The sequence below is a fragment of the Acomys minous genome (assembly GCF_964271855.1).
Source record: "Acomys minous genome assembly, chromosome: 1".
Classification (NCBI taxonomy): Eukaryota; Metazoa; Chordata; class Mammalia; order Rodentia; family Muridae; genus Acomys; species Acomys minous.
The window spans coordinates 107,645,418-107,658,477 of record NC_140483.1 but is presented as its reverse complement, the minus strand read 5'-3'; the positions used below and the strand labels follow the sequence as shown (position 1 = coordinate 107,658,477).

At 42.6% G+C, this 13,060-nt stretch overlaps 1 protein-coding gene across 8 annotated transcripts in view; it reads left to right on the top strand.

The window, feature by feature from the left end:
• Positions 1 to 2,071: 2,071 nt before the first annotated feature.
• The window catches only part of LOC311598129 (uncharacterized protein C8orf34 homolog), a 413,498-nt gene continuing 402,509 nt past the window's right edge, over positions 2,072 to 13,060 (top strand). For 5 of the 8 annotated variants that reach the window (XR_014779488.1, XM_084783015.1, XM_084783013.1 and 2 more), the window contains exon 1: positions 2,075 to 2,756. Coding sequence is in view for 7 of the 8 variants with exons in the window: in XM_084783015.1 (XP_084639141.1) it covers positions 2,688 to 2,756 (69 nt within the window). In the remaining variant the exon portion in view is untranslated. Of the gene's footprint in view, positions 2,757 to 13,060 lie in introns of all 8 variants that reach the window. The other 3 variants (XM_084783016.1, XM_084783017.1, XM_084783012.1) reach the window with 3 other exon arrangements.

Sequence of the window (13,060 nt, the reverse complement as noted above, 5' to 3'; positions counted from 1 at the left end):
GATAGCTAATCATCAGATTTGTTCTTAAGCATGCCTTCATAAAATCGACTTGATACCCTATGAGCATATACAGGGGGAAGAGGTCCCCTTCAGTCACAGTCATAGGGGAGGGGAGTAAGGGGGAAATGGGAGGGAGGGAGGAATGGGAGGATACAAGGGATAGGATAACAAGTGAGATGTAATATGAATACATTAATAAAATATATTTTTAAAATCCCATTTTTCATGTCAGACCCTAGTCCTAACCTGAGTTGTCATAATTTATCACAGAAAGCAAGACCCAAATAGTCACTTTCCACAAGCAGTGTCATTCCTGAGCAAGACATGTAAGACGCCAGTGAGCTGAGCTTTGACTATGTTTTCTCTTCATGCAATCCGCCCCCCCCCATGCTTCTACAACCACTGGTTGTTGCATGCTTATGCACATTTACATGCTAGTTTTTAATGTTGAAGCTTTGACACCTCATCCTCCAATTTCGCTCTCCCAGTCTTAGCTAGGAAACCACTTTTTAAATCTTCCAACCCTGTGTGTGGCTACCATCTCCTTTATCGAACTTTCATTGAAGACACCAGACACAACAATCCTGACGGCATCCCTCAAGAAGATCGTAGCCACAGTAGGTCACATTACACCTAGCACATCACATTCACAACAGGACTGAAAACTAGAGGACAAGGGTGGAACCTTTTGTCTTTGAAGTTCTTGTTTTAATAGTACATCTCCAGCTGTGAAGAATGCAAAAAATACTTTCAGTGGCAATGATGTTAGATCTTGGGACAAATGGAAAGGCCTTGGGGTGGTAGTAGCAGTTGTTGTAGGAGCAGAGTGGCCTTGGAAATGTCTTAGTTATGGAAGTTTGGGTACTTGGTGACGTAGCACCCTACTTAGAATATTATTATGAGTTTTCTTTAATGTTCAACTATTCGGCAGCCTACGCTTTGTCTTTTCTTGCCAAAACTCTTGATGCCGAACTCCTGAGCTTGGTGAAGACTTATTAATTATATTAAGTAATAGATTTAAAGAAAGATCTTTCTCATCTCTTTTAGAGGAAAAAAAGACGTACATAACAGGAAATATGTGAAAGCCCTGTTTACTCTATTTACACTGCTGTTTACTCCTGCTGGCACCCAGCAGGTCATCTGAGGCTGGCTGCAAAAGTAATAGCTCAGACATCTTTCCATCCCAAATCATGTTTGCTTCAAGTGGGAGCTAATAGATTTGTTGTAGGTAAATTATTAAAGACATTTTAATACTATAATACTTCCCGGAATAATCCATTCTCATCCTAACTACTGCGTTATTATTATCAGGATAAAATTATCAGGAAAAAGCTTGGACAGCAGGAAAGGCACAAGCCACAGAAATCTGGAACACAGTGAGAAAAAGACAAAATGTACGCCGTCTCAGTGTACTTTAAGGAAGCCCGTGCCTGTTCTTGTAGAGACAACCAGCAATTGTAGTATAAAGGCTTTGATTTGGCAATACATAATGGTTCGGAAGCAGGCAAATTGTCTTTGAGGCTTTAGTGTTTTATACCATGCTTTAAAAAAAAAAATTCACAACGAACTCTGTGAGGAATCCCGTGGTATCTGTCGATTTTCAACGTGAAAAATCCCTGCATAATAAGAAGGTATTAGGTAAAACAGAGGTGCTTAGGAGGTATCTAGAGGATCTATGGCTAGGAAGAAGCGCGGAGCCTCTGAGCCCAAGCTAGAGGCATGTGAAGACAGAGCTGAAGGCATAGGCAGAAAAGGAAACTTGGAAGCAGAGGGCTGGCTCTCGCTTTTGTTTTATCTCCCTGCTAAAAACCCAAGGGTTGCTTCCAGCCTTTGGCTGTCTGAACTTCGGGAAATTTAAATCAGTTCTCAGCCTGTAAAGCCTTGCTCAAGGCCAAGCCAGATATCTGTTTCTTTTTTCCTTTTTTAATTAAAAAAAAAAAAAAATGATGAGCAAGTTTGTCTACGCGGCAAAACCCACTCACTAGTTTTCATCTCTGGCTTTCTCTCATCTCCAGCTAGTGAAGGCAGAGCACGTGCCCACGAGAGGATCACCCCTGGGTGGTGAGGACCGTCCTCTTTGGAACTGCAGTTGTAGCTGCCAAGGAATAGCCAACAAGCACCGGATTTATGTGCACTTTGAAAGAAGCACCTTTACCATTGGCTTTTTGAGCGGCGCTGTCGCTAGGGAGCGAGCACCGCCTCGGGGAACAGCCTGGGTACTGGTTCCTGGCAGCCAGGAGCTGGGCACACACCGTGGCGGCGCGCTTTGGGCGGCTCCATGCGCTGTGGCCCCTCTGGTCAGCGCTATCCCCCCCAGTCGGCTCCGGGAGGCTCTGCACTTGGCTACACTTGCCTGTAGCCACCGGCTCCTGCTGCTGCCGCCCAGAGGACAGAAGAGCCCGCTATTTCCCCGCGGCGGCTGCGCTGCGGAGAGCGGAGCCGGTGGGCGCAAGCTGCAGGACTCGATGGAGTTCTCCCCTCGCCTCGGAGTTGTTTGAGTTGGCAGAGCCTCGCACGGGTCCCCTGCTCCCTGCTCCCTTAGGGCTTGCTGCTCACAAGGTTGCTGTTCACCGCTGTGCTTGGGAGCCCAGGCTCCCGAGGTCCTGTCCCGGGTCCATCTGGGGGCAGAGGAGGGCTGTCCCCAGTCAAGGCGCACTGTCCTCTCGCCGCTGACCCATCCTTTCTCCATGGCGTCTCGTCAACAAACCCGAATCCAGGCTTACCTGGAGAAAAACAAGATTGGTCCTCTGTTTGAGGTAAGGAACCCTAGTGGGCAATGGTCCTGCTCTCTTTGTGAGTAGCAGGGATGGTGCGGAAATAAAATAAGAATCCTCTTCAGCGAAGGTAGGGTGCAGAGCAAATAGGCGGGAGAGGGAGCCCTGTCCTGCTTGGTGTTCTGGAATGCGGCCAGGCGGGGCACTTGGCCAGTTACCTGGACGCAGACAGGTGAGCTCCTGAGGCCCCAGCTTGAACCTAGCAGGACAATCGGAGCCATCTGATTCTGTCCTGCATCTATGGCAGGGCTAAGAGAGTGTGAGACAGACAATCCAAATATACATCCTCAGACTATTTACACACACACACACACACACACACACACACACACACACACACACACACATACACACACACTTCCCCGGCCCCTAAATACACACTATCTTGCATGTTGAATTTTTTTCTTTTAAATATGGGCAGTAGTAGAACCTGAAAAGGTGAAAGAAATAGCAGAGAAGTGTTTTAGAAAACCACGACGATTTTCTGAGCAGGAGACTATCTCAAGTTGTTTTCTTTCGCCTTCAAATAATTGATGACAATAACATAGCGGAGAAAAAGAGCGGGAGCAAGAGGGAAAATGCGACCCTGGACCAGAAAGCCAGCACTCGCTAAAGGTCCTCAGGTCTCAGGTTGGCAGGGTGCTAGAGGGTGGTGGGGTGTCAGGTACTCTGGTGGCAAGGCTCACTAGGGAGGGATGCCCCATGTTCTTTATTCTTCAGTTCACTATCCTAGATGGGTACCAGCTAGAGGAGAGCCAGTCAGGGGAAGGACCTCCTTCCTCCAACACCACCCCTGGCATTCTCTGCAGATCTCTTAGGGTGAAGACCTAGGGAGAAAGAGGAAGAGGGAGCATTGGTGGTCTGAGAATGGGGAGGGAGGGAGGAAGAGGGGGGGGGAAGGGAGGGAGGGAGGGGCGGGCGGACTGACAGATGGAGAGTATCTGCAAGAAAGGATCATGGGGTTCAACTCTTTTCAAACAACTAAACTTTGGGAAACCTCTGAAGATTTTTCTGCCCAGCCTTAAGTTTATGCGATGATATTTTGAAAAGTGGAAAAATTATTTCAACAAAAACTGTTAAAGGGGCCACAAAGCCTTGAGGGTCTCTTATTTCTTTGTTTGTTTTAAAATGTTGGCAAAGGAAATATTGCTTCTGCTAAATCCATACCCTACAGTCCGTGAGCAACCTGGATCCTTTCTTTACCCACAGTGTAATGATCATAAATTACACGTACCTCACATCAGCAAAGCACACAGAGGCAGAATATCAAATAGTACAGGAATTGCATCAAAATGACAAAATGAATACATTTTAGACTGTATTTGTTGGCTGCCATCCTAGAACATAAAGCACAATTAGCCACAGAAAAATAAGCGAATTGCTTTTAATAGATACCCTCTTCACTGAGCTTATTTTAAAAATCTCATCATTCTTTCCAGGTGACAATAATGGAATGAACTTTCCACATGATTAGGAAATAGGCTCAACTCGATATTTATCAGCTGCCTCCTCCTCTTCAACACTCAGCAGCTAATCCCCCACTGAAGAGTTTTAAGGAAGGGAAGGCCACTGTTTCCTGAGTGCTTTGGATCTCCTCACCCAAACCCAACCACATGCTTTGATTTTACTGAACACGCATTACGTAATATCCCCATTAGCTTGCATTGAAGTGATGAGCAGTTAATTTTTAAGGCTTGATGTGTACCTTCCATAACTGAAGGGAGAGAGAGAGCGAGAGAGAGAGAGAGAGAGAGAGAGAGAGAGAGAGAGAGAGAGAGAGAGAGAGAGGGAAGTTCTCATCTGCTAAGAGCAGGTACTGGTGCAGAGCTTCAGGCAATGACTGTGATAGAGCTTGGCTCAGAGGGTTCAATGAGCCAGTTTTACACAGTTGGGAACTCAACACCAAATTGTAATCTATTTCTCCTTAAGTTAGAGTCAGTGCAGAAGTAAGACGTGACAGGCCACACCTGTCATGTGGACACTTGTAGGGCTGTGATAAGATGCTCACCGTGGTCTCCAGGCCAGTCTGAGCTACAAAGGGAATTCCGAGATAGTCTGGGCTATAGAGAGATACATATCACAAAAGCAACAAAGTCAAAACTAGCCAACCAAACAAAAATTAAAAAACAGTGCCGAAATGCCATCTATGGAAATGGATGTTGGTGATGTAAAATTCCTATGACTCGGTGATTCTCAGAACTGACTTGGAAGCTCACTGGAGGCCCCTGGGATCCAGACTGACAAGAAAGGTCCAATAGATTGCTACCATGACTGGGCCACATTTTTAGAAATGATAATGCAAGCTAAAAATTCTTTTTTTCGGGGGGGGGGAGACCACAAATTCAAACATGGGCATCTTCCATGTTTAGCACCCACACTGTGTTATATGGAGGACCAAGTGTTAGTGATACAGGCTTCTTCTCCTGTGGAACTGTGAACTACTTGAGAGTGCACCCCACTGGGAGCTTCGTATGTTAGGAAGGTCTGGAGAAGACTCCTTTTTATAGTGAAACACTTTAAAAGGAGCTTATCAAAGTTATTTAAAGACTAGTAAATAAGAAAGATAACCTCCCTCCTAGCATTGAAATGTGACTGGATTTTCTGGAATTTTTAAAAGACTATGTGGCCCTGGATGCCCTAGCTAGAACTGTTTGTGCAGAACAGGTGAGGCACACACAGAGATCCACCTGTCTCCTGCCTCCCGAATCCTGGAATTAAAGGCATGCCTCATTATGCCAGGCTTAATTTTTTTTTAATCTGTAAAATGTATTTACTCAATCTCTGTTCATAGTCTATATCTTAGTTATTAGCCCTCTCATTAATATCTTGATTTGTGATACTTAAGAAGTGCTGTAAACACCACTTCCCAAATAAATTGGAAAAAACTTTGACTTCAAGTGAACAAAGCAAATATTGAAATTACCTTTTAGCAAGCCTAAAAATAGTTTAAAACATTATAAAACCATGCCTAAAAATCATTGCATAAGAGTCCTGGGTGATGATATTTTAAAAGATTATAAATACTCGTAAGATGAAAATGACTTGCATTCCACAAACTCTGAAGTTTATGTAGCGTGTAATAACTTCAGTTTCCCTGTGACTTATTAGAGGCAGGTAGGGAGAGCACAGCCTGGGTATTGATGTCTCACAGAGCTGGGATATGGCAGAACTATGGCTTGGCTCACTTTAAAATTTACATCTCAGTTCTTATTTAACTGGCAGGGTGTACAATGGTTCATGTTCCACCAAAGTGGAATAGTTTTATAACATATTCAAAGTGTGTGGTGTGGAAACAGAAGTTGTGTCAAACCCTAAGGCCAGAAAGTTAATAGCATTTAAAAAATTGAGCACCTGAATTGTCTGGCCTATACCTGCTTACAGAATTAAAGTCTCTGAGAGAAACCATTTGACTTAGTTCTCAAGAGATTCTGTGGTGTGTATCATCAAAACTCCTCATTTTCCGTACAAAGAAGTGTGCAATGTTTAGTTTCCTCCATTTCCATTAAATATGCAGAACAGTTATTTCCTGGCTACTGGTTGGAAAGATCATCATGATAGCCATGTACGTTGGTTCTGGCCTCACACAAGAGTGTGACATCCGGAACCAGTGCAAAGCAGAAAAGTGACGACACTTGTATTTTCAAATGTGGTTTAACTCTCTACAAGTAGAGCAGAGTCATTTTCTTATCATGGTTATAGTTCAGTGTCCTACTATTCACTCATACATTTATATGAACTGACTGCTGCACATAGGGTGAGATCAGATCCAGAGTGTCCCTGGACCTATCTTCGTACGTTATGCTGTGGTGTCACTTGCTCATCTCTGGTACCTACACATCTGGAAGCTTAAATTCCAATCTGCTTCCATATTTCTCAAGTTCTATGGCTTTCCTTTGTTCATATCAGTTATAGTCTGAAAAGAATCCCTTGATCTCATTAGGGAGCGTTCCTGGATGTGGAGGGAGTACACGTGGTAAAGGCTGTGATTGACAGGTGGCTGTGTAAGGTCTAGAAGGATACTAGCCACTTTTTGCTAAACCCGAGAGCTAAGCTCCATGCCTACCTTATTCTGAAAGATTAATGTAAAAATTGTAATTTTAGCAAAATGCTTCCAGGGGAGAAGTAATAAAAATACCAGCTTGGTACTTACAAAGTCTTCAAGTTAATGATAAGCCAATACATTTTCAAGTAATTCTTGTCAGAGACTTCCCCCCAAGTTCTTGAAGTTATAAGAACTTTTCTCGTTTCTAAATTTATGTTGACCTTATAATCCTGGAACAGTTAAGAGAGCCATAGATGAGGAAAAATGTCCATTTTAATCAAGTTTCCTAGTGTCAAAGTTAATACATTTCTATTGATTTACTTCAAAACAATCTTTAAAAATGTAACTGACATGCTTTAGATTATAGTCCATTCATTTTTCATCTCTACCTTGTTATGTGTTGTTTTCAAATAGTTAATAAGGAAATAAAACGACTCCAAAATGAAATAGTGCTGGGGATGTAGTGCAGTGGGCAAGCACTTGCCTTTTATAGCCAAGATCTGGATTCAGTCCTGAGGACTCTTTTTACCAACAAAAGAAGATGAAACACACCAAATATCACTAAGCCAACTAAACTATAAATAACTCATCATATAACTTTAAAAATAATGCATAGAAACATAAAAAAATGATGCCAACATATTTGAAGAAGCAGTGTTTCAGTGTTTGAAAGCCTCTTCTAAAATACTGTGACCAATGGAAATATAAGGCTTTGAAAATAATATAGACCTCTTTTCTTTTTTCCTTAATATTTAAACTAAACAACTATTAGGCAGAGTTATGCAATGAGCACAGCTAAGTGTACCAGGTGGCCTTGGGGCTATGTGGACAAGATTCAGGGTGCTGGGAGGAACAACCTCTTAGAGGGACCAGCATATGTTTTATATATTAGGTAATGTAGGGCGTTGAGAAAATAATTGCATTTATTGACTGCAGTTTTGCCAATGATGAAGATAGTGATCACTGATTAAAAGTGGAGAAAAGCTGGGATTAGAACTGAATTGCAGAGACCATATAAATTCATATCTTTCAATAACAAATGTAGATTTCCCTTATGTTAAGGTGTATGTACCCCATTTATATCTTTCCTCTGTTTACTGGGAGAAGCTGGAAATAGCAACACCCAATTAGCAATGAACACACTTGATATCCAGCCTGTGGTGTCTACATATGCTCCCATTAGAAGAACTAGATATCAGAGTTTGACCACGTCCCCTGGATGGGGAGGCCTGGTGGCACTCAGAGGAAGGATAGCAGGCTACCAAGAAGAGACTTGATACCCTATGAACATATACAGGGGGAGGAGGACCCCTCAGTCACAGTCATAGGGGAGGGGAGTAAGGGGAAAATGGGAGGGAGGGAGGAATGGGAGGATACAAGGGATGGGATAACCATTGAGATGTAATATGAATAAATTAATAAAAAAAGAAGAACTAGATATCGCCAAAGGGACGGCTGGTCTCAGATTTGTATAAGACTTCAGGGCATCTTCCATCCGATGTTTAAAGAGTGATGTGGCCCTCACAAGGACAGAGACACCAGTTTGAGGAGGCTCCTAAGATGGAGTCAGCTGAAGATCAAAATATGGAATCAAACTAACAGTTTATCATACTGGGTAAAGTAGAATATTTTATTCCACTGAGATTCAATGAAATACAGAATATATTTGATTCTCGGAAGAAGAGAAAGGCTAACCAACCAGTGGGACATCAGTCAGTAACATTTGAAGGGACAGGATAATAGATTGAGAAAATCACTTCTTCATAATCCAGGCAAGAAAAAGTAATCAGTGTTGCAACTCATGAGTGAGTGCAAGTTGGATGAATGATGAGTTGTTGCATAGTCCCTAGGAATTTTCTCCCAAAGTACTTAGAATAATAAATGAGAAGGTAACCCTCCAGTAGAGAAGCCTGGCACACATCAGTTTCGTCAGATGCTGGCAGTGTTTGTATACTATGTGGATTGAACTCATGGGCAGGGAAAGAGAACCTTCTCAAGAGCTGGCCTTGGGTGGTGACCACTGTTACAACTCTAAGGCCTGTGGTGGCTGAGTCCATCGGAGCTAAAGATTTAAAATTGTCTGGAACACTTGTTAGCGGCCAGGACCTGCCATTTCTTTGCCTCCTCACAGCATTCTGTCTATCTTGAGCCTCAGTTTCCTAGCCTTTCTATTTCCTTCCTTCCTCCTTGTTCTTACACTGGGCACTGCCTCAAAACACTTAGCATCCTTCTCTTTAGCTGTCAAGCAATGAGGTCATTTCTTGCCTTTTCAACTCGGGCCGCATACACTGCTGTGGATAGTGGGGCTCAGTCCATGAAGGAAGACTTAAGAGTTGACAATGTGAACTTTCAGTAGGAGAGGCTGGAGACATAAGAACACACAAGAAGGTCTAAGAATCCAGACTTTCTCCAGTGCTGAGTCTATATTAGTGGCCATTGCACTTAGTGGTCTATACAATCTTGTGTTCCTGCTCTCTCTCAACCAACCAACTAACTCCCCCCAAACAAAACAAAGCAAAAAATAAAAAATAAAAAATGAAAATGAAAACAAAGTGTAGGGAGGAGGGAAAGACATGGGAGGAGTGTGTGAGCAGAAGGAATATGATCAAGATATATTGTATGAAAATATTTTAAAAATTAAAAATAATGCCCATACCTGTGTTGTGAGATGGTGCACTGTACTTTCCAAGCCCCCCGTCTCTTAATACTTAATACCATAACTACATAAAAAGATTTATGATAATTAAACCATGTTTATGATAAACTAGAATGCTTTGCTTAACAGATCACCAGAGAGAACAAAGACAAGGGAGTATAGACAGAAAACTATGTAGGAACAGAAGAAGCTTTACTTCCTTGAACATAGCACATTCCCAGATCCATGAGATGGAAACGTCTGCTGTGTGGATCATTTCTCTCTGTCCTTAGTGTGCCAACGGCCAGCGTGCTCTTAGGCACAGAATGTGTCTGTTTTGCAAACAGGCCATTAGCAATATGACATTTTGTCGCTTTTTAAAAAATGTGATGACGAATGCTGCCTTCCTGCTTTTGTAGCACGGCCCTGTCTATGGTTCCACAATTGGTACTTCTGCCATGCCAGTACCTCTGGCATCTCTGCTGTTGTGCTTTTGTGTTACCAGCCCACCAAAAACTACTAAAAGTAGGCAAGGGAAGAGCATTTGCAAGGAAACTGTTTTTAAAAAATTTTATTATAACTTATTCAGATTACATCCTGAGTGTTATCCTCTTGCTTGTATTTTCCCGTTCCCACCCTCCCTCCCTCTTTTGCCCTATTCCCCTCCCCTAGACCTCAGACAGAAGGAGTCCTCCTCCCCTACCATATGGTCACAGCCAGCGTATCAGGTCTCATCCAGATAGTCTGCTTCCCCTTCCTCTGTGTGCCACTGGGCCTCCCTACAAGGACACTGTTACTGTAACACAGAGGGAGTCAGTGCAGGAGGTGTCTCTCAACTTATTCCATAAGCCTGGGCATCTAGTTGGAGAAGGTTGTTAGAACCAATCGCAGCACATTGTGCATGGATGTAAAGGTTTGTGTTTGCACTATTAACAGTGCACTATTCACAATGTACTTCAGCTGTGATCATTGTGTAATTTTCTTCAGGAAACCATGGAATAATTAAAATGGCAGTGAGTATATAAATAAGGATCCTCATACTGGCTGTTACCAGCAGTCTTTTTGCTCAGGGCAACCAGGGAGAATCTAACAACTGCTAACCAATGGGTTAAAGTGCTTGCTGACAATTCTGTCAGTCAGATTTGGGTTCTTTAGATTCATGTGAAGATGGAGAAAACCAGTTCCCATAAGTTACCGCAGACCTTTGCATGTGCACTGTTGCAAGCATACACACACACACACCCCCCTCCGCCACACACACAAGTACACTCACACAAACACATAAAGAAATATAAAAAAAACCAGTAGCTGTCATTTTAACAGATTTTTCTAATGAGTGACATTTGTTGGGGACAGAGAGAGGGAGAGAGAGAGAGAGAGAGAGAGAGAGAGAGAGAGAGAGAGAGAGAGAGAGAGACAGAGACAGAGACAGAGACAGAGACAGAGAGACAGAGAGAGACAGAGAGAGGATGAGACTGATTCAGTATTGTTTCTGCACTAGTTTCTATTATGTATAACTAATAAAATAATTCAAAGATAGGTATTAAACCTAATGGGGCAGAGTTTATACTGTGACTTTCTGTGAGTCTTCAAAAACTATCAAGGCATTCAGGTGAAGAAGTCTTCAGTCTGAAATACATGGTGACTAAGTATGGAATACGGCTCTAGCCCCAAGTGCTCCTGCCATGGGGGATGGTGCTGGAGGAGGGCTGAGGTGAAGAACTCTGCGTTCTTCATATAGTTTTTCTATAAACGTGAAATTGTTTCAAAATAAAAACATTAAAATGTATCCTTAAAAGAAATAAGTATTTAGAACACAGTTCATCTTGGTTTTAAAGGAATAAACCAGATGCATTTAGTTTAGACTTTGATCAATATTTATACATAGGAATATTTTATCCAATAAATAATAAGGTAAACATCCCAGTAAAGAAAAGATATAATTGTGTTTAAGCACACACATTTCTCTGTTCTTTCATCTTAAAATGTTGCTGGAATACTTTTACAAATCAAGGAAACAAATGCATACATGTGCCCGGGATAAGAAAGAGTGCGGAGGAGGAGGAGTCGTTTTCTCTTTCTTCTGAGTGCTGCCCTCTTCAGGGCACAGGATCAGTGCTGACTTGCTCAGTCTTGGCCTTCTGTAACAGAACACTGGAGTCTGGGACATGCCCAAGGAGCACAGAGCTACTTCTCACAGCTCTACAGCTCACCTAGAGCTGAGCACTCCCCCGTTGCTTATTCTCAGCACTCTGGCCAATTATGGACTTCTGCATTGCCTGCTGGGTATGGGCAGCTGCAGTAAGAAGCTTCCGATAGAGGACGTGTTGTAACATGTCCTCTATATAAACAATTCTTATATTGAAACTGCGATCAGATGACAAACACCCAATTAAAAAGTAGATAACCTAAAAGAAATAGTAGCTAACCTGAGGACGAAGCTCACTTAGTAGAGTGTTTACCCCAAGTGAACAGACCCTGTGTTTGATCAAGAGAACAGCGTAAACTGGGCACAGTGATGGCACAAGTTAAACCCCAGCACACAGGAGGTGGATGCCGAAGGATCAGTTCAAAGTAGTCCTTGGTGAAGTGGTGAATTCAAAGCCAGCTTGGGATATATTAGACCGCACCCAAAGAGATGACGAGGTGGGGCAACTGAAGAAAGATGGCTCAGCTGTTAAGAGCACACACTGTGTTGTGGAGGCTCAAGTCCAACACTCACATCAGGTAGTTCACAACTCACCCCACCCTGCATGTATACACGTATGTTAAAAGTAAATATAAAAAAAGAAAAAAATAGATAAGAGTGATTGAATAAATGCCCTCTGTGAGGCAACATATAGAGGTGACAAACCATCATAGGTGAAGGGCCAGACAAGCCCACTGCACATGGGCTGAGGCTGTTAAAGTCAGACTGCATGAAAATGTGCAGCGACAGGAACACGGGAACTGTCTGCCTGATAGAATGAAATGTTGTGCAATTATATGGAGAATAGTTTGGCAGCTTTGTTTCTTCAAAACTTACATTTGTTAGGGTGTGGAGAGATGGCGTTAGAAGTTAACAGTGCTTGTTACTACTGCTGAGGGTGTGTGTTCAGTTTCAGCTTCCATGTGGCAGCTCATAACCATCTGTGACTTTAGTCCCAGGGGATCTGACACCCTCTGTTGGCTGACACCAAGCACCCAGGTGGTGCTTGTATACAAGCATATGCAAAACACATAAAAATTTAAAACAATTTTAATACAGGTTCACTAGTTTATGCTCCTTGTACAAGTGATGGGTCTTATGGTGACATTTTCGTGTGACTGTAATGTGTTCCCTGACCATATTTGCCCATTACGCTCTCATACCTATTCCACTTAGTTCACCTTCATTAGTTTTATGTCGTGTTTCAGCCCCACATCTTCTCTTTCGCTCTCCATCCCTGGCAAATTTAGATCTAAATACGAAAACAAAAACCATGTTTCCGAATCTGACTTTTTAGCTTCATGTGGAAACTTCTTTTGTAGTCACGTAAGGTCCCACCATGTCTATATACCACACTTTTTATGCATTCATTTACTTATGGATACTGGTGTTAAATTCATAAGCTGGCTGCTGTAGGTAGC